The sequence below is a fragment of the Malus sylvestris genome, chromosome 6 (genome assembly GCF_916048215.2).
Source record: "Malus sylvestris chromosome 6, drMalSylv7.2, whole genome shotgun sequence".
In the NCBI taxonomy this organism is placed as follows: Eukaryota; Viridiplantae; Streptophyta; class Magnoliopsida; order Rosales; family Rosaceae; genus Malus; species Malus sylvestris.
Window position 1 is genome coordinate 25,047,566 of NC_062265.1, and position 21,046 is coordinate 25,068,611.

At 42.1% G+C, this 21,046-nt stretch overlaps 4 protein-coding genes across 6 annotated transcripts; all 4 read left to right on the plus strand.

The window, feature by feature from the left end:
• The first annotated feature begins 301 nt into the window (after positions 1–301).
• On the plus strand, positions 302–13,320 carry LOC126625912 (beta-carotene isomerase D27, chloroplastic-like). 2 transcript variants are annotated; one of them, XM_050295035.1, is made up of 6 exons: positions 302–1,021; positions 11,942–12,028; positions 12,220–12,281; positions 12,558–12,574; positions 12,773–12,876; positions 12,955–13,320. In XM_050295035.1, the coding sequence occupies exons 1-6, from the start codon at positions 938–940 to the stop codon at positions 13,039–13,041; spliced, it is 441 nt and encodes a 146-aa protein (XP_050150992.1). In that variant the 5' UTR covers positions 302–937; the 3' UTR covers positions 13,042–13,320. The 2 variants fall into 2 exon arrangements, with proteins under 2 accessions (XP_050150992.1, XP_050150993.1); XM_050295036.1 differs by lacking the exons at positions 11,942–12,028; positions 12,558–12,574 and having other exon boundaries at positions 12,753–12,876.
• Positions 5,921–7,290, plus strand: LOC126625911 (probable methyltransferase PMT1). The gene has a single exon (XM_050295034.1). It carries the CDS (start codon positions 5,988–5,990, stop codon positions 6,984–6,986), a length of 999 nt encoding a protein of 332 aa, XP_050150991.1. The 5' UTR covers positions 5,921–5,987; the 3' UTR covers positions 6,987–7,290.
• A 1,956-nt stretch (positions 13,321–15,276) lies between the features above and the next one.
• Positions 15,277–18,120, plus strand: LOC126625909 (endoglucanase CX-like). 2 transcript variants are annotated; one of them, XM_050295030.1, is made up of 7 exons: positions 15,277–15,577; positions 15,668–15,877; positions 16,076–16,276; positions 16,377–16,469; positions 16,712–16,873; positions 17,044–17,155; positions 17,297–18,120. In XM_050295030.1, the coding sequence occupies exons 1-7, from the start codon at positions 15,359–15,361 to the stop codon at positions 17,785–17,787; spliced, it is 1,488 nt and encodes a 495-aa protein (XP_050150987.1). In that variant the 5' UTR covers positions 15,277–15,358; the 3' UTR covers positions 17,788–18,120. The 2 variants fall into 2 exon arrangements, with proteins under 2 accessions (XP_050150987.1, XP_050150988.1); XM_050295031.1 differs by having other exon boundaries at positions 17,300–18,120.
• Positions 18,121–18,727: 607 nt separating this feature from the next.
• Positions 18,728–20,423, plus strand: LOC126625910 (protein CANDIDATE G-PROTEIN COUPLED RECEPTOR 7-like). Its single transcript, XM_050295033.1, has one exon. The coding sequence runs from the start codon at positions 18,849–18,851 to the stop codon at positions 20,166–20,168; it is 1,320 nt and encodes a 439-aa protein (XP_050150990.1). The 5' UTR covers positions 18,728–18,848; the 3' UTR covers positions 20,169–20,423.
• Positions 20,424–21,046: the final 623 nt, after the last annotated feature.

Consider the following 21,046-nt stretch of genomic DNA (forward strand, 5'->3'; position numbering starts at 1 on the left):
AGGCTGGAGGGGTTTTGGGAGAGGGGGGGGATTGGACTTGATTTGAAGCCTATCCACAGGGCTATTGCCCACAGAAGAAGTGCTCTTAGACTCAAATCCACCCACCAAAAACTATTATTATGAACCTCCGTGGTCCTCCAGAACCTCAGAAAATAGGGACCTACGTGTCTGCATTGAATCTACAAATAATCCCCTCATTGTGATAACATATGCAATCTTCTTGATATATAAACGTAAATGTCACTTCATCAGGACAGTGTGTTCGCTCTCTTACATTAAACTTAAATCTGTATGTCTACAAGTTAGAATAGTTTAGAGTATCGGTTATGTAGAAAAGAAAGATAATAAGGATCTGGGATTCTCTTATAATTTGACAAAATAGAGGAACTAATAAATAGGAATGGGTATAATCACATAAAATCTCTTTCAAAAAACGAAAAAGAGAAAAGGGCATGTGTGCCCATAATATTTTGTCACGAAAACAATGCAAAACTCAACCAGAAATGATCTATTCAGGTCAATTGTATGAACCAAAAACCAGTCCCATTAAAACTCTGAGTCATGCATTTTCCATAGTTTTTCTGAGCTTTTTAAATCCCATTTCTTTTCTTTGCGCCAACAAAACTAAACTGGATAATTTCATGGTGGTTCTAAGCCTTCAACCTGTCCAATTTACAACGCCTAAACACTTATCATCATGTAAACCGAGTGTTTGTGGTTGTTCCGTCCGATATCGGATTTCAGAGCCATTAGGAGAGCCAGCTCCAATGGGGCAAAAAACAATGTACAATGATGGGTTTTTCGAGAGGGGATTCATGACTCTGTTTGCTCGAAAAATGATGAAGTCTGCAGCTCCGGTGAATGCGAAAACTGAGACAAAGGAGAAGCCGTGGTGGGATATGACTATGAGAGCTTTGTGGATGTTTCGAAGAGAGTGATGCAGGGAAGGTCTCGGAGTCAGCAACAGAAAGTGGTTCGAGAAGTGCTCTTGTCTATGCTGCCTCCAGGTGCGCCAGAGCAGGTGGATTAATGCAAAGTTTTCAGTCCTCTAATGTTGGTTTATATCTTATTAATTTGAATATTTAGTGATTAATGTACTGTTGGATGATCATATCCATTCATTAATTTGATCATTTACCTTCAAAAACTTGATAGTTGGGTATAAATTTGTAGTGTAAAGCGGGAGCCTTGTGCACTGGGTACGACCTTTTCATACTCTAAGTCCATAACATATCAACCATGTTGTTCAGTCATAGTATGTAGCACCACGTGCCGATCTCCATGTGAAGGGAATCGGGTTTGGTTTGTTTAGTTCAATTTGTTGTCTACATTATTGAACAAGCATATATGATTTTAGACATCGAAATTTCGGTAAAATAAATGTTGATCAATAATTAAAATTTCAATGTTCATGTGTCACATAAATTTTACACATAGCATGTGACTAAACAAAAAATCAAAATAAATCGGAAAAGTCATCAAACAGGACACGTGTCAACACCTGGCAGAAATGATTTATTTCATCTAATTATTTAAATCCAAAAAATCAAGTTTTGGAATTCTATAAATAGGAGGCCAAGGCATTCATTTTGGAGACCAATTCATAACCAATTCACCTCATACCACAACCTTGAAGCTTTGAAACTCAAAAGCTCCCAAGCAAATCCCGAAGGATCAAGAGAACTCTCTTCGTTCTTCATCAAATCCTCATTCAAAATCAAGCCCCAACGGCCCTTGAAGAACTTCTGCTGATTCAAGATCAAGCCCCGACGGCCCTTGAAGAAAGTGTCCATCGTTCATCATTCGTTCATCCCTAGATCAAGCCCCGACGGCCCTTTGGATCCACGACGTCAACAAATCTGCACAACTGTTTCTTCCCAGATCAAGCCCCAACGGCCCTTTGGATCAACAATCATCCACCAATTCAAGATCAAGCCCCGACGGCCCTTGAAGAAAGCACCATCGTTCATCATCCGTTCTTCCAAGATCAAGCCTCGACGGCCCTTGGATCAACAACATCAACAAATCCACACGTCCAACCGTTCTTCAAGATCAAGCCCAAAAGCCCTTGGAGATCCATTCATCACTGTTCTTCAAAGATCAAGCCCAAAAGCCCCTTTGAAGATCCGCTCAAATCCACCTTCAAGATCAAGTCCACGGCCCTTGTAGAACGTTCATCCTTAGATCAAGCCCAACGGCCTTTTGGATCAATCGCACATCCACAAATACACACCTTACGGAGATCGAATCAGAGGATCAAGATAGAGAGAGATTGTAACCCAAAATCATCAAATACAAATATTATTTTGTACACGTGTTTCTTGTCTCGTTCATCGCAGGAATTTCCGTGTTTACAAAATTGGCACGCCCAGTGGGACAATCTCTACCTCTCATCTCTTTCTCCGTTCAAGAAATTCGAGCACACTTCCAAAATTAATGGCATCAAGGAAGGCTCACACTGTTCCCGCAACTGGCGCAAAGAACAAGAGCATCTTCGTCGCAAGTGGTGTCACTTTAGGCATCACGACTCGAAGCAAGACAAGAGCTACTCCTGCCGCCTCTTTCACCTCTGCATCAACTCTGCCAAGGGAACAAGAGCACCTAAGGCACGAGCCTTTGATCACCTTAGCCTCACCAACGGTACCAAGGGGCGAAAGTCCAAGGAAATACTCCAAATCCATGCTCTTCGATGTCGATTCGAGCGGCAGTTTAGCCATGCAAGTCATGACCATTGGAGCAACTTCAATCGATGAGCAGCTGGCTCAAATGAATGAAGCAATCGCAAGGCTAACCCGAACTGTGGAAGAAAAAGACTTGCAAATCGCTGCACTCGTCAGCCGACTGAAGCCACAAGACGGCGATAACCCTAACCCAGAGAATGATCCACTAAAGAGAAGAGATGATGAAGAAGATGAGTCTCAGGTGGAGAAAAATGATGTGAAGCCGGAGCCAGACCAAGCAACGGCACTCATGGGATCTCTTTCTATCCAGCAGCTGCAGGAGATGATCACCAACACCATCAAGGCACAGTACGAAGGGAGCTCACATACCTCCTTGTTCTACTCGAAGCCCTATTCCAAGAAGATTGATGCCCTAAGGATGCCAAGGGGTTATCAACCACCGAAGTTCATGCAGTTTGATGGAAAAGGAAACCCAAAGCAGCGCGTTGCACATTTCGTCGAAACTTGCAACAACGCGGGGACGGAGGGAGACTACCTCGCCAAGCAGTTTGTGCGCTCGCTGAAAGGAAATGCCTTTGAGTGGTACACGGACCTAGAGCCTGAGTCCATCAACAGCTGGGAGCAATTAGAGCGGGAATTCCTCAACCGCTTCTACAGCACCCGCCGCACTATGAGCATGCTAGAGCTAACGAGCACAAAACAGTGGAAGGACGAGCCAGTCATTGACTACATCAACATATGGCGCACTCTAAGCCTCGACTGTAAAGACAGGCTCTCGGAAACCTCTTCAATCGAGATGTGCATCCAAGGCATGCAATGGGGTTTGCAATACATCCTTCAAGGCATCAAACCACGGACATTCGAAGAGCTAGCCACCCGCGCCCATGACATGGAGTTGAGCATCGCCCATCATAGGAAGAAAGAACCGATCGCCGACTATAAGAACGACAAAGTTCTTGGGCCAAAGTTGGAGAAGACTGCGTGGAAATCCATCAAGGAAGCAATGACAGTCAACACAGCTCCCGTCAAAATCCCCACACGAGGCAAGGCAATTCAAGCCGAAGGCTTTCGTGATCAAGAGATGCGTAGACGCACTTTGAAGGAGCTTGAGGAGAAAACTTATCCATTCCCCGACTCTGATGTGGTTGCCATGTTAGAAGACTTGCTGGAAAAGAAGGTGATTGGTTTGCCTGAGTGCAAACGGCCAGAAGAGATGAATCGCACTGACAGTCCAAGGTACTGTAAATTCCACCGCTTCATCAGTCATCCGACAGAAAAATGTTTCGTGCTGAAAGATCTCATCATGAAGCTGGCTCAGAAAGGAATCATCGAGCTAGATCTTGACGATGTGGTGAAGTCAAACTATACCACCTTCACTTCTGGCTCTTCCGACTCAAAGTTTTCACCTCAACTGCTGGGGGCATCCTCCAAGACAAGCAAAGTTGAAGGATGGACTCAAGTCACTCCTAAGAAATTGCACAAGAAGCATACGTCTCCTCCACAAGTCCGCCAATCGGAAAGGGGGCAAAGCAGCTCTTGTCAACCTTCAAAGCAACGTGAACGTGTTGAAGATGATGAAACTTCGACACGAAGATCGTCCGTCCCCATTACAATGCGCGATTTCTTGCCCGAAGACGTCTTCAATCACTCGGTCAAGGCTCTTTGCTATGAAGATTGTGAGGAACGCCTCTCCAAAATTGCTTGACAAAATTCACAAATTCTCCTCGCCCGCACAAGTCTAAACTGCATGGCACAAAGCTCCTTGTCCACAAGAGCCTAAACTGCAGGACATCAACGCTCCTGGTTTGCACGAGCATAAAAGGCAACACCAATGCTCCTTGTTTGCACGAGCCTAAACTGCACGAACCAAAGCTCCTGGCCCGCAAGAGCATAAACTGTGTACGGCAAAATCATCAGAAAAAAAAAATGCATTTGAACTACGTTTTGACTTGATCTCTTTCTTTGGAAGGGTACATAGGCAGCTTGAATATTCAATTTCAAGTTCAGTCACATCAAAATAAAAAAAAATGTTTTATTAAATAGAGTCAATTTTATTATAAAAAAATAATAATAATAATAAAATAAAATAAAATAAATGTATACGTATGAGTGTCTCAGCCCAGCCGCAACAAAAGGTTTAAGCCACAAGCCCAATTCGGTTGAGAAGAAGCACAAAACCCAGATCTCTCCAAAGCAACACCAGGCCCATCCACACTTAACTCTCTAAGCAACGCCAAGGCCCAACTCCTGTGGCCCATCCTCACTAGACTCCAAGCTGGTCCAAATCATCTTCCAAAGCTTCCTGGCCTCGCAGCTATCCAGAAAGTCACCGTGAAGTTGAAGACCGTGAAAGTGAAACGTCTTCAACCTCACGCGGCCTCGTAATGGATAACCGAAATTCCCAGACTGCTCTTAGCCCCCTATCGAACCGCTCCACCGACGACCCGAACCCAGTTTTCATAGACCGGGACCCGGAGATATTCTCCGTCATCCTCTCGCTTCTCCGATCGGACAGCCTTCCTTCCACGGCTCACCGATTCTCCAAGCAGGAGCTCGCCGATAAAGCCCTCTACTACGACATCGAGTCGCAGCTCAAGTCAGTGATGTCGCCGCCTCCTTTTTTCTGGAATCGACGCCTCAATTGTCACCACCGTCCATCCTGCCTCTGATGGATTTCCTTCGACGATCACCGCAAGGGACTACGACTCAGTGTGGATCACCCATGGCAGCCAAATATCCAGCTACGATTGGAATCTCAGCCACGCCAATACTATCCGTACGCATTTAGAGGACATAACCTCGATTTGCCGAGTGTATCCTGATATCGCCGCTGTAAGATCCGAATCCGACGCAGGACTCCACTTCTACGATTTCTCAGGCGTGCGAAACCTGGGGTCTATTCACTGGATTGACCCGGAAGATCCCAGAATCTTCAAGGCGTGAGTCACAGCCATTGCCGACTCACCGAGCTCAGTCTTCGCATCGTTTGACCGCCCCCGCAAAAGTGAATTCACCGCCACCACAGCAGCAAAGAGAATTGCTATGTGGGCAGCACAAGCCTCTCCCTATCCTCCCTAGCTACTTCGGCACCACCGCCGAAGCTGCGACGACTGGTGTGAAGAAGGTTGAGGAGGTACAGCCCATTGCCACCTGCCACGAGCGAGAGGAGCTTGAAGGTGAACTTGAGGGAAGGGATGTTCTGGAAATCAATCATCCTGTTAGTCCTTTTGGCACAAGGGTGAAAAGATTGGATTTCCCGGATGAGGTACTCACTTCCATTATGGAGCTGGCAAGTACATCGCATCAATGGCTAATATGCTCAACTTTCCTAAGAACATTTTAAATAATGGAGGAAGGCTCCGAACAGTCCTTGACGTTGGTTGTGGTGTTGCTAGTTTTGGAGGATACCTGCTGTCTTCTGATATTATCGCAATGTCCTTGGCACCTAATGATGTTCATCAAAATCAGATCCAGTTTGCATTGGAGAGAGGAATTCCTGCATATCTTGGTGTTTTAGGGACCAAGAGACTCCCTTACCCAAGTAGATCTTTTGAACTGGCTCATTGTTCTCGCTGTAGGATTGATTGGCTTCAAAGGGATCAGATACTTCTCTTTGAGTTAGATAGGGTACTTAGACCAGGAGGTTATTTTGCCTACTCATCTCCTGAAGCCTATGCACAGGATGAAGAGGACCTTAGAATTTGGAAAGCGATGAGTGCCCTTGTGAAGCGGATGTGCTGGAAAATTGCTGCTAAAAGGAACCAAACTGTTATTTGGGTCAAGCCGCTGACTAATGATTGTTACATGGAAAGACCGCCTGGTACTCAACCACCCCTTTGCAGATCGGATGATGATCCAGATGCAGTCTATAATGTGAAAATGGAGGCTTGCATCACGCCGTACTCTGAGCAAAACCATAGAGCAAGAGGAAGTGGTTTGGCTCCTTGGCTTACTCGATTGACTACGCCTCCACCCCGTCTTGGTGATTTCGGCTATTCCAGCGACATATTTGAAAAGGACATGGAAGTTTGGCAGCAACAAGTTGAAAATTACTGGAATCTTTTGAGCCCAAAGATTAGTTCCAACACAATAAGGAATGTGATGGACATGAAGGCAAACCTGGGATCATTTGTAGGGGCTTTGAAGAACAAAGATGTTTGGGTTAATATGGTGCCTCAGCAGCTCGTATGCGAATTTGGTATCAACACTTTTTGTACATGGTCACAGGTGCACAATCCCTGCAGAAAATCCATAAGTAAGTGCAGAAAGATAAAAATCCCATCAAGCTTACCTACTCCATCATGATCTTTGCCTCCGTGGAGTTTGTCCTCTCCCATCCCCACCAACTTCAATAACCGCCGTCAAACGACTAGCCGGTAGTGAAGCTCAATGCCTTGCATTCTACATCAAGCTCCAGCTGCTTCTACACCTCCGCCATGGCTGCTGCTTTTGAATGTGATTGACAAAACCAAAGTTTGTCAACTCACACCCAAAGACCTTCTCTCCGTCCGTGACAAACAACAACGAAGAACTTCAATAAACCGCCGTCAAACGACTAGCCGGTCATGAAGCCTCGACTGCAGCTCACCGTTCGTCGAGTTCCATCCCTACAAAGCACCATATATAAAGAAAGAAAAAAAAAAAAAAGGTTTTCAAATGGTGACCAGCCACCGAAAGCAAAGAAAAGAAGTGATTGACAGGCACCATCCAAAATGAAATGATAAAAAAAGAAAAAAACAAGAAAGACAGGTCATGGTGTATGCTACTATTAGCAAGTATGAATAATTGAAAGGAAGAAAGCAGGGGGAAAACGACGAATTTCCGTCTAAAAATAGGGAGTAAAAGAATAGTGCGCATCAAGTACCATCTAAATAAAATAAAATAAAATAAAAAGGAGTAACACATCTTAGTCAGATATATGTTTTAGCACAACATACTGAATAAAATAAAGCATGTCCATTGATATCTCCAAAAAAATTACAAGTACGTAAAAAAATAAAATAAAATAAAATAAAAAGTCAAATCAAATTTACAGGAAGGGATCTTCAAGGATGATCAGGTGGCGCCTCATCACTCGGCGAAGCTCCAGAAAGACGAAGCACCAGAGATTGATTATCCGGAGCTTCAACATTTGGTGAAGCGCCAGAGGACGAAGGCAGAAGTTGCCGCTGGAGTAACGTCACAAACCTCTGATGATCACTCTGAATCCGAACTTCGGACTCCTGCAGTTGGTCAAGTTTCCTCTTCATGCTTGTTGAGTAATTAGTTGCGAGCATGTGCAACTCTTTATTCTCATGCCTAAGCACCTTGACCTCTTGCCGAAGACTGGCCACCTCAGCCATCAACGACTCAACCTGACGAGATCGAGCAAGAAGGCGTTGGCCCATGTTTGAAACTGAACCTGCACATCGGACGCTGTAGGCCAAAGAGTCCTGAACAGCCAGCTCGTCGGACCGCCTGGAAAGTATCCTAGTGTCTTTAGGAGTGAGAAGATTTCTGGCCACCACCGAAGCGGTTGTATCGTTCATTATCATAGAATCCCCAACTGTAAGAGGACCATTGGGAGATACGAAGGACGGCTGCCAAATGTTGTTTGAAGAAGATATGTCACTATCTTCCCCGACATTCAAGTTAAGATGACGGTCAGAAGGGCAAGACATTTTCGAAGGTGTGAAGAAAAAGAAGAGGTCGGACAAATCAAGTTCTTAGAAGTGCAAGTAGGGAGCTTCTACAAGCGGAAAATTCAAGTGTGCTTTGGAATGTGATGCGTGCCTCTCTTTTAAAATCAGCACTTAACGGAGCTTCAGAAATTGAAGAGGCGAGTTCAGAAATCGAAGAGGCAAGCTCATAGATCGAAGAGACGTCTGCTTTCTCAAAAGCTGGGCTGCTCAGAAACCACGGGCCAATCTCAGATATCGAAGAGGCGCCAGTCTTTTTCAGCCTCGTCAGCACCTATCACATGCACACTCAGCTTTGCGAAAATCACGGATAATTTGTCGAAGCGCCGATCTCAGATATCGAAGAGGCGCCAGTCTTTTTCAGCCTCGTCAGCACTTATCACATGCACACTCAGCTTTGCGAAAATCACGGATAATTTGTCGAAGCGCCGATCTCAGATATCGAAGAGGCGCCAGTCTTTTTCAGCCTCGTCAGCACCTGTCACATGCACACTTAGCTTTACGGAAATTACGGGCAATTTGTCGAAGATTTCTGATGAAAAAGAAAACGCGTGGAGCCATACTGATCAATCACTCAATGGTTGCCAACATGAGTGAAAGAATAGTACCTCTACAGGTATTAAAGAACTTCCTATAACTGTCCACCTTCACCGTCCATAGCAAGGCAGACTTGCAAAAATGCCCAACCCTTCCTCATTTCCGAGAGTACACTCTCAGCAGAGCCTCTCGAAATACCCAGTTTTCTTCCTCTCCTGGAGTACCTCTGCAAACAAATGACACCCAAAGCAAAAGTATCTCATATCACCAGGGTAGAAAGAAAGAGTATCTCATATCATGCTTTCTCCCTGTCCTTTCCTTTGTCCTTGTTCTTACCTGCAAAGACAAGGATAAAGAAAGCAATATGTCGGAACCTCCACTCAAACTCCGGGCAAGGAACCGACTACCGGGAACCTTTGCCCGGTTGCTTACCTTGCTTTGCTCTTGAGTACTCGTCTTCAGTTGCTGATGTACTTCCGAAGAAGATGCCATATTTTCCCGGAGAACAGATAAGGCAAGTGAAAATGATACCTTGAAGCATGTGGAGACAACGTGCTGATTTCCTTCAAGATCAAGTCTCTCATTCCTTGCACAATCAACCAACCCAGCAGAAGGAGTCTGAGTTGAATCCAAGAGCTCGAGAAGTTTCAACAAACATATTGGCGACACCATCGTCGAAGAACAAAGCCTCGCTGTGCAACGCTGTCAAATCGCCACCACTGCTTCGAAAGCAAAAGTATTTCATATCATGCTTTCTCCCTATCCTTTTCTTTGTCCTTGTTTTTTACCTGCGGGACAAGGAGAAAGAAAGCAATCATACGGCACTTGGTATCAAACTTCCGATCTGGAATCAACTGCTTGGAACCCTTCCCTGATTGCTTACCTAGCACTGCTCTCGAAATACCCATTGTTTCAACATCTTATGCTTCTAGAGAAAATACCACATCTGCCTGAAGAACAGATAAGGTAAGGGAAAATGATACATTGAAGCATGTAGAGACAAGCACAACAAAACACGAGTCGATTCATCTGTTACTTCTTCAAAATCAAAAGTATCTCATATCATTAGGGTTGCAATCACTCTGGGTTTGGTGGACCTGTTTCGACCCTCAAATTCTTGGGTCGACCCGCTAGACGTTGCGAGCTACACGTGCCGATTTTCCACCCTTGAATCAAATCCTTAAAGATTAAGTCACCAACTGGAAGAAGCGCCCATCACTCTGGAAGATCATACCGTTGACCAAACTACTCAGGGTTCATATGAAAATGCTGCGAACTTCCTTGATCTTTCAAAGCATGCATGGCCTGAAACTGCTCGTGGTCATGTTTAAATTCGAGATCAAGCCTTAACAGCCTTTAAAGAAATTACAAGTCCGATTCGAGATCAAGTGTCCATCACCCTTGAATCAAACCCAGTTCAAGAATAAGCTGTGGAAAGTCAACAATTGGAGGAAACCAGAAAACCCTCCAACCCAGTTCAAGAATAAGCTGTGGAAAGTCAACAATTGGAGGAAACCAGAAAATCCTCCAACCCAGTTCAAGAATAAGCCTGTGAAAAGTCAACAATTGGAGGAAACCAAAAAATCCTCTGAACCAGTTCAAGATCAAAGCTGTGGAAAGTCAACAAGCGCAACAAAATACGTGCCGATTCACCCACTACCAAAGCAAAAGATCATCTACCACATGAAGCTCCTTGTGGTCCAATTTCAACCTTCAAGATCAAGCCTCAACGGCCTTTGAAGAAATTTCAAACAAAGTTCAAGATCAAGCCCCAACGGCCCTTGAAGAAATCACCAACCCAGTTCAAGATCAAGCCTCAACGGCCCTTGGATCAACATCTACAGTAAGGGACTTCAAAACGCATCTTCTACACGTGACAAGCACATGTATACGACGCGCCTTGAAGTGGGGGCATTTGTAGACATCGAAATTTCGGTAAAATAAATGTTGATCAATAATTAAAATTTCAATGTTTATGTGTCACATAAATTTTACACATAGCATGTGACTAAACAAAAAATCAAAATAAATCGGAAAAGTCATCAAACAGGACACGTGTCAACACCTGGCAGAAATGATTTATTTCATCTAATTATTTAAATCCAAAAAATCAAGTTTTGGAATTCTATAAATAGGAGGCCAAGACATTCATTTTGGAGACCAATTCATAACCAATTCACCTCATACCACAACCTTGAAGCTTTGAAACTCAAAAGCTCCCAAGCAAATCCCGAAGGATCAAGAGAGCTCTCTTCGTTCTTCATCAAATCCTCATTCAAAATCAAGCCCCAACGGCCCTTGAAGAACTTCCGCTGATTCAAGATCAAGCCCCGACGGCCCTTGAAGAAAGTGTCCATCGTTCATCATTCGTTCATCCCTAGATCAAGCCCCAACGGCCCTTTGGATCCACGACGTCAACAAATCTGCACAACTGTTTCTTCCAAGATCAAGCCCCAACGGCCCTTTGGATCAACAATCATCCACCAATTCAGGATCAAGCCCCGACGGCCCTTGAAGAAAGCACCATCGTTCATCATCCGTTCTTCCAAGATCAAGCCCCGACAGCCCTTGGATCAACAACATCAACAAATCCACACGTCCAACCGTTCTTCAAGATCAAGCCCAAAAGCCCTTGGAGATCCGTTCATCACTGTTCTTCAAAGATCAAGCCCAAAAGCCCCTTTGAAGATCCGCTCAAATCCACCTTCAAGATCAAGTCCACGGCCCTTGCAGAACGTTATCAAGCCCAACGGCCCTTTGGATCAATCGCACATCCACAAATACACACCTTACGGAGATCGAATCAGAGGATCAAGATAGAGAGAGATTGTAACCCAAAATCATCAAATACAAATATTATTTTGTACACGTGTTTCTTGTCTCGTTCATCGCAGGAATTTCCGTGTTTACAATGATTAACCACTTTAGGCAGTGTGATTAAGTGCTCAAAGTTCATGTGTGAATGCAGTTTAATCTAATCACAATTGTTATAAGATCGTTTTCAGTAGGTAATCAACTATTAACCTATTGTTCTTGCGGTTTAAGAAACTATTTCAACCAACAAAGTGGGCAGCTGAGTTCAATGCTGCATTGACAGTTCCTTTCTTCCACTGGTTGGTTGGGCCTTCTGAGGTAATTATACTGTTTAAGCCAGACTCTATGTGCATAGCATGAATGTAGTTTTGTCACAAAACTAGAAGTTGCACAATTATTCTATCATTTGACATATTAATTTGGTTTTGGTCAATGTCAAATTTTAATCTTTGATTTGCGGTTTCATTTTGGAGTTGTTTCTGATATACTAATCTATGGGCAACTACCAGGTTGAAGAAGTTGAGATAAATGGGGTGAAGCAAAGCAGTGGAGTTCATATAAAGAAATGCAGGTGGAATTATTTTATATTTCATTATGTATAAATTGAATCTAGGTTAACACGTACACATACCAATTTCAAACCTAGCCATATCCAAGTTGGCTAGAGTAATGTACTCTCACTTTGCATCCGAAACTCCCTTTGTAGTTAGATTAGATTGGAATCACGATTGAAACACACACATACAAACCAGTTTTTTATCATTTTGGAGGACTGCAACTATACAGATTAAAGTGATGGGGTGAAGCAAAAACTAATTTTCTAACTTTGACATTCTTGCTCATCAAGATACCTGGAGAACAATGGGTGTGTAGGAATGTGTGTGAATATGTGCAAGTTTCCTACACAAGATTTCTTCACCAATGAATTTGGACTTTCCTTAACCATGATTCCAAGTATGTCTGATTATTTTGGTTATATTGTGCCCAAAAACTGGGATTTAAGGCTGAAATTCTTGTATAATTTGATGCAACACATTCCAAGTGGACAGCGCTTTCTGAATTGGCTGCAGATTTTGAAGATAGGAGTTATGAAATGGTGTATGGCGAAGTTCCACCGCCGTTTGAAGAGGACCCAGTCTCTAAACAGCCATGTTTTACTGATATATGTAAGTTTGTACAACTTCTATTTTTATTTGATCAATGGAGATATATAATCCTGATTTCCACCATGCGTTTATCTGCAGGTTCCATTGCAAATCCCAGCTCCAGTGTTAGTCCGAAACTACAAAATTGAAAGATACATGCTCTTACTTTATTCATTACCATACTGAAGTAGTTCGAGAACACGCTTCAAGCCATATGTCACGGCCATCCTTAAACAGTTCAACGGCAGTTCATATCCTTTGCGCACGTTGAACATGGCGACGCGTGGAAGTTACAATTTGTGCATTCGGATGAAAACTGTCTCATTACAGAAGGGAACTTGTTTGTAAAATTGAGAGGATGAAATATCACTCGTTATATAATCCCCTAGGTCACATCTCATTTTGAAGAATGCTGTGAACCAACAATATCTCTAATAAACCCAACATGCACATTTGATTTTTCGTTTGTTTTTAACGGCGTATTCAGGAGAAATGATCTTCTTTCCTCCATGAGGTTTTATCAAGTAGTAATTTGCATCGACACAGTAGTTTTTTTTACTATTCGGTATTCTATTCTAAACCATTGGGAGGGGAATTGGAAATCAGGTGCAAAGGGGCGGGTTCACTACCTTAGTCAATAGACGTAACATCTGCATGAGAAATGTATAGTTAATCTTGCAGAATTAAGTGCAGGAACTATGCAAGCAGTTGATGGTGCTGAAATTTAGCCTGCCTTTCGGGCTTTACATGAAAAAGGGGATGAGTTTTCAGCTCTTGCAATTGGGAAAATCTGCTCAAGTTCCTTTCACACCTTTGAAAAATGTTGTGGAAAGAGTTCCAAGAATACAAGCAAACATTAAGACCCCCTTAATTTGTGCTAATTCCTTATATTGACAAACCGAAACTCCAATCACCCGAACAATGCTAAATTATAAAAAAATGTGTATCACTTGATTGGGGTTTTAATCCCACTATTAAATTCTTCACCGATTTGTTTCTTCAAACATTCAATTCACGTTATTTCATTCTTTTTTCAATCTCAAAAGTATTATTCTAATCTTTGACCAGAGGTGTGAGACTTTAAGTCAATATTTTGTACCGTGAATTGAATATTTTTCATGTAGAATATGTCGTTGTAACGATATTTAAAACCAATCAGACACTATTGTACACATAAAAAATTTTAATATATAAAATATGATTGACTAAATATATTGTTACGATGATAGGCCGTTGCATGTAAATTTTCTCATATAGTAAGTCCCAATCACATGATATGCGATTATATGTGAAATGTATGGGTTGGACCACCCTTTTAACTAATAAAACCGCTCATGCAAAATTCAAACCGCCACCACCTTCTTCTTCTTTTTGCCCTTCAAACTTTTTCTTAAGCTTTGGCGGCCCATGTGATTTACTTTGTCCATCTCTACAACTATCCGTGACTTTTTTTGCCACAACAGACAAATCACATTTCTGCAACGTCCCAACACTACACGCGCCTTAAATTATGGCATCCAAAGGCCATAAGTAAATTATATAAACAAAAATGCTACTTTTATCACATATTTGTATTATTATTTGTATCATTCAATAATAAAAATGGACTCACATGTATTGGGATTCTTATGTATTAGTGGGTTCTATCTCTATTAGAAAAATGATACAAATATTTTATAAGTATAACATTACTCTTCTGTGAATTTTGATTTTTCTTGTTTTTTTTTTCCTAAGACTTTTGACGTGTAGTGAAGTTGTGCAAGTGATGACATATCCTCGTGAACAAAGATTTTTTGTTATCCTCACTTGTAATGAAAAAAAAATAGGGGATAAGCAAATTGCAAACGAATAGTGATTTTCACACTTTTGTTTTTTTGCTTATGGTGTTTGATTTTTCTTTGATTCAGTCAAATCGAAGATTGAAAAAACACATAGTAGCGCAAGAATTAAACAAATAAGTGCGGAAATTATTACCAATAAAAAGGTTGAAGAATGGAACCTTTTGTTTATTGACAAATGCTAAGGAGATTCTCTCAAAGTGGAACTCTCTATAGATTATCTGTCACCTCATGTTTTTGTCACAATCTTTTATAATCTTGACATGAATATTGACATTAAACCATAAGGTGTCAGATAGTTCATGAAGAGTCTCACTTTTAGAAGCCTTCTTAACATTTCTCTTGTTTTTTGACCATGTAAGAATTATGAACTCTATTGCGTCCTTTTGTCCCACCTTTGTGACTTTTCAGTTTCAGAACATCGAATTCTAGAGGATAAAAGTTTGTAACTTTGGACCAACAGTATGTTTGTCCTCACTCCTCACAGAAAAATATCCCATTTTTGGCGCAGTTGATCCCGTGACCAACCGAACAACCAACTTCCCTCTTCTCCCAACCTTTTTTTGCCTATAAATTTCAGCCTCCACCTCAACACATTTGAAACCCACCACCCTATCCTTTACTAGGCCTCTGCTGATATTGCTGCAGTCACTAGCAATCATATAATGGCTTCTGCTGTCACATTTTCTTTAGGGGCAAAAATTCTATGCTTAACTCTTTGTCTGCTGAGCTTATGCTGCTCTGCTTTCACTCCTCAAGACTACTCAAATGCTCTCGAAAAGTCGATTCTCTTCTTCGAGGGTCAGAGGTCCGGGAAACTGCCCGACAACCAGCGGCTCAGTTGGAGGGGGAATTCCGGCTTGTCCGATGGCTCTTCCTACCATGTACTAATTAATTCGTGTTCTTTTGTCTGAACTTTATGTTTAGTATATTTACAATATCATGTAACATTTTGGAGGTGAACTGTGTTTCAGGTGGACTTAGTAGGAGGCTACTATGATGCTGGAGACAATGTCAAGTTTGGCCTGCCAATGGCCTTCACCACTACATTGCTGGCATGGAGTGTGATTGAATTTGGTGACTCTATGCATAGCCAGATTGACAATGCGAAAGCCGCCGTACGTTGGAGCACTGATTATCTTCTAAAAGCAGCCACTGCAACCCCCGGAACGTTATATGTCCAAGTAAGATAAACAAGCAAATATGCACAAATAAAAACAATTTATAAACTTTTAATAAAAAATAGAACTGGGATACTAAATAGACGATAAAATGGCACTAAACCATGGTACTAAAGCCTAAAAGAATTGACTCATTGTTAACGACGTTGGTTTGGAGCTGAAGAGAGGTCCTAAATATAGTACATGTTTTGGTGGTTGCAGGTGGCAGATCCTAACATGGACCACCGGTGCTGGGAGAGGCCAGAAGACATGGATACGCCGCGCAATGTGTACAAGGTGTCAACCCAAAATCCAGGATCAGATGTTGCAGCTGAGACTGCTGCTGCATTGGCTGCCGCTTCCATAGTGTTCAAAGACTCCGACTCTCCTTACTCTGCAAAATTGCTTCACACAGCAATGAAAGTAAACATCTATAACAAAAATTTGACTTCATTTTAACAATTTTTCCGCTATTACCGCGTGTTAACAAGAACGTTAATTTTAAATTTTGATCGCCATGCAGGTGTTTGATTTTGCAGACAAGTACAGAGGTTCTTACAGTGACTCACTTGGTTCAGTGGTCTGCCCTTTTTACTGCTCATACTCAGGATACCATGTAAGAAAATGAATATAATTTTGCTTCAAATTGCTTTCTTTTACGAAAAATATGCACAAATGGAACAGTCACAATCTTTTAATAAAAAATAGAACTGGAGGGACTTCGAACATACAATATTTTATATAGTCTCTCACTTTTATTTTTTATTTAAAATTTGTAACCAGTTATATATGTATATATTACGTGTATTTTCATCCCGTTAAAGTTCCTCTCATGACCCCAGTTGTACTGTTAAATAGGATGAGCTTCTGTGGGGTGCATCATGGATCCATAGAGCCTCTCAGAACAGTTCATATCTTGCCTACATCAAGTCCAATGGCCACACCTTGGGTGCAGATGACGATGACTATTCCTTCAGTTGGGATGACAAGAGACCTGGAACTAAAGTTCTCCTTTCCAAGGTTTTATTCTTATTGAAACTCCTACTTTTTCTGTTTGCGCTTTAAAATGAATATTTTATAATTTCTCTACATTCACAAGTGAAGTGCAAAAGACCAAACGAGACGTGTGAAAATAACTAATTGGAAACTCTTAGAGGTGATATAACTTGTAACAATTGAATTTTGTGCAGAGCTTTCTAGAGAAAAATGATGAGGAATTCCAGTTATACAAATCACATTCAGACAACTACATATGCTCTCTAATTCCAGGGACATCTAGTTTTCAGGCCCAATATACGCCTGGTAAGCCTCCTTTCTTTATAGAAATAGGATCATTAGTCTGGCTATGGAATATTCGTCCTCTTTACGCATAAAAAACTTCTAACAAAATCGCTATCTTTTACATGTTGATATTGTGCTTATCCAAAACGATTTCGTTTTCAGGAGGACTGCTCTACAAGGCAAGTGAGAGCAATCTCCAATATGTCACATCAGCATCTTTACTCCTCCTAACATATGCAAAGTATCTAAGTTTAAATGGAGGAGTGGCAACATGTGGATCATCAAAAATCACAGCAGAAACCCTAATCTCAGAGGCAAAGAAGCAGGTGGACTACATTCTCGGTGACAATCCAGCAAAGATGTCATACATGGTAGGGTTTGGGGACAAGTTCCCGCAGCATGTGCACCACAGGGGTTCTTCTCTCCCATCAGTCCATCAACATCCCGGTCGCCTTGGCTGCAACGATGGATTTCAGTACCTGAATTCTGGTTCACCTAATCCAAATGTTCTTGTTGGAGCCGTTGTTGGTGGACCTGACAGTAAGGATAATTTTGCCGACGATCGGAACAATTATCAGCAGTCTGAGCCGGCTACTTACATCAATGCACCATTTGTTGGGGCTCTTGCTTTCTTCTCAGCTCAAAAGGGTTAGAAGAAGTGGATTTGGAGAGAAGAATGTTGTTACCACAAAAAGGAAGAGTTGTACGAATAATATGGAAACTTTAGTATTTCTCTAGTTGTTTAGAGGACCATGCATTGGCAATCACACTCTAAAGGGTGTGCCCTTGGCATGTCCATGAGCTGTGTGACATAGTATAAAGTGTAGGTTGGAAATGTTGGGAAATTGTTCTTGGTGGCAAATGATGAGAACTTTATTTTATCCAAAGTCATATATCTAGAAAATGACTAGTTCACGAAGGACCTGGGAAGTTCTCCTGTTGCATTCCTTAAAAAATAGACTTGGCCGTTGTCAAGTTTGATAGTATACTCTTTGTGCAAAGTAGTTTAAATTTCTAGTGGTATTCTTCTTCACTTGTAAGTTAAATGTTTTAGGTTCGATTCTTACCAAAAACAATTTTGAACCACATTATTACTAACTTATTGTGAGACTTAGCACACTTCTCCACTTATCACGACGCGAAATGAGTACCAAAAACTGTGACTTTAAATTTTTTGATGCAGACTTCTATGTCACACGATAGAATGGGTGACACTATCGAATCAAAACATAACAAGGTGTTACAAATTTAATTATAATTAAAAAAATTATGACACTATGTTTTAACTGACAATGCATGTTATTTATCTTAACATACCATCGTAGCAGAAAATTTCAACCAATCGTAATTGAAATAAAATCTCAACAATCACAAATTTGGTAAACCAAACAATAATACATCCCCAAATCAAAGTTAATCTCCAACTTAAAACAAATAAATCAGACCAACCATGGCAACAAAGTAAATTACAATTAAACAAAAAAACCCCAACAAAAAAGAAAAAGAAAAAAAGAATCTCATCCAAAAAAGAAAAAAGAAAAAAGAAAAAGAAAAAGAAAAATAAAAATAAGCTACCTTCATATTTTATAGCGCGAGTCGGGTAGTCGGTAGTTACAACGAAACACCCCCAGAACCTCCTATCTTCTTCTCCACACGAAGATTAAATCTCAGCACTTCACACTGAGAGTTGCAATCCCAGATCCGACCCTAAACGATGTCGTCCACCCCTCGCCAATTCCCCCTCCTCCTCTCTCTCCTCGCTTTCTTCTCTTTCTGCTCCGCCGAGATCCGATTCTCCTCGATCCGATCCGACAGGCGCCAAATCATCCCCTTCGACCAGTTCGGCTTCACCCACAAGGGCCGCCTGGAGCTCAACGTCTCTAAAATCGCCCTCGCGGAACTTCCCAGCGGGGATCCGGACCTCTCCAAAGTCGGGTTCTTTCTCTGCACCCGCGACTCCTGGATCCACGTCTTCCAGCAGCTCGAGGAGGGCGAAATCGGATGCGCCCTCGATTCCACCCTCGTCAAGCCCGTCTACACCTTCAAATCCCTCAACGGCGTCGATCAATTCTCCACCGTCTTCTCCGAGACCGACGCCGATCAGTACACCCTCCTCTTCGCCAACTGCCTCCAGCCGCTCAAGGTCTCCATGGACGTCAAATCGGCGGCGTACAACCTCGAGGGGAAGACCAACGACCGCCGCGATTACCTCTCCGCCGGTAAAACGATTCTCCCTAGGGTTTACTTCCTGTTATCTTTAGTCTATGCATCTCTGGCCGGACTTTGGGTTTTCGTTCTGTACAAAAAACGACTCACCGTTTTTAGAATCCATTTCTTTATGCTCGCTGTCGTAATTCTCAAGGCATTTAACTTGCTGTGTGAGGCGGAGGACAAGTCATATATTAAGCGCACCGGTAGCGCTCACGGCTGGGATGTGTTGTTCTATATCTTTAGCTTCTTGAAGGGTGTCACTTTGTTTACTTTGATTGTTTTGATCGGAACCGGGTGGTCGTTTTTGAAACCCTTTTTGCAAGACAAGGAGAAGAAGGTGTTGATGATTGTGATTCCGCTTCAGGTGATAGCCAACATTGCCCAGGTTGTGATTGACGAGACCGGCCCTTTCGGGCAGGATTGGGTTACTTGGAAGCAGGTTTTTCTGCTTGTTGATGTTATTTGCTGCTGTGCTGTGTTGTTCCCGATTGTGTGGTCTATTAAAAACTTGAGAGAGGCGGCCAGGACCGATGGGAAGGCTGCGGTGAATTTGATGAAGTTGACTCTGTTCAGGCAGTACTACATTGTGGTTATATGCTATATTTACTTCACAAGAGTTGTGGTTTACGCATTGGAGACCATCACGTCGTACCGGTACCTTTGGACCAGTGTGGTTGCCGCAGAGTTGGCCACGCTTGCTTTCTATGTGTTTACAGGGTACAAGTTCAAGCCGGAGGCCCACAATCCATACTTTGTGATCGATGACGAGGAGGAAGAGGCTGCAGCTGAGCAGCTGAAGCTTGAGGATGAGTTCGAATTGTGATTTTATTGTAGAGAGGAATGAAGATGGTTCTCCGTGATCCAATTGGGAAGGCCGAGGTAGAATATCGTTCATTGCAGTGGAATATAGTTTGTGTTTCATGTTGTTTACTGTCTGTTTTTCCTTACAATTGAAGTTAGTAGTTAGTAGGATAATGTCACACCCTCGTCATTTTTTCTGTGAATCGAAGAATATGTGTAACTACCAAAAGATAATGTCTGGCATGAATTTTTGCATAAAGGGTGCGTGATTCCATCATATTGTTTATCGAATTCTACTTTTAAGGTGCCCTTTGATTCTGCATAAATTTGGTTCGTGGTGGAGCTACTTCTGCAATGTGTGGTAGCTTTCTTGTGGTAGAGAAGGGATATAGAGAACAGAAGAAACATGATCAATCTAACTCTTAAACTTAATGCAGGAGAGTAGAGATGGTAAACTGCAAGTAGCGAGATAGAAGTGGTGATTAATTCTAAACTGTGATTTCTTTAAGCGGATTAGAATTACGTAAAACAATCTCTAGCACGTCGCTAAACTTACACAAAGTGATCAAGATTATACATCCTCATCATTTGCAATTTGGGATTGTTGTGTGGGGTTGTTTGTGTTCGTATTCTTGTGTATCGACTGAAGGCATCCCCTTTCTGTCTTTATATAAAGAATGATGTGATTAGGTTATAGTTAGTGAATAACTTAGCTACGACGCTTAAATTTCTGTTTTATAAGTTCATGTATGATATACAAATGTTCTGCTAGTGAACTGCAAAATTGATACAAGTTCGTGGATGAAAAACGTAATTTGTGTAACGTAAGTGGTACCGGTGAAAATATCGGTGTGCAATTTGCGGAAATATCAACGGATGTATTGAATATCGATATTGATA

Excerpts from the sequence above, each read along its gene's own strand:
- LOC126625912 (XM_050295035.1), top strand. The coding sequence starts at position 938 with ATGCAGGGAAGGTCTCGGAGTCAGCAACAGAAAGTGGTTCGAGAAGTG. Across the intron at positions 1,022-11,941 it reads CTCCAGGTGCGCCAGAGCAG|AAACTATTTCAACCAACAAA; the intron begins GTGGATTAATGC and ends TTGCGGTTTAAG. Across the intron at positions 12,029-12,219 it reads GGTTGGTTGGGCCTTCTGAG|GTTGAAGAAGTTGAGATAAA; the intron begins GTAATTATACTG and ends GGCAACTACCAG.
- LOC126625911 (XM_050295034.1), top strand. The coding sequence starts at position 5,988 with ATGGCTAATATGCTCAACTTTCCTAAGAACATTTTAAATAATGGAGGA.
- LOC126625910 (XM_050295033.1), top strand. The coding sequence starts at position 18,849 with ATGTCGTCCACCCCTCGCCAATTCCCCCTCCTCCTCTCTCTCCTCGCT.
- LOC126625909 (XM_050295030.1), top strand. The coding sequence starts at position 15,359 with ATGGCTTCTGCTGTCACATTTTCTTTAGGGGCAAAAATTCTATGCTTA. Across the intron at positions 15,578-15,667 it reads CCGATGGCTCTTCCTACCAT|GTGGACTTAGTAGGAGGCTA; the intron begins GTACTAATTAAT and ends ACTGTGTTTCAG. Across the intron at positions 15,878-16,075 it reads CCGGAACGTTATATGTCCAA|GTGGCAGATCCTAACATGGA; the intron begins GTAAGATAAACA and ends TGGTGGTTGCAG.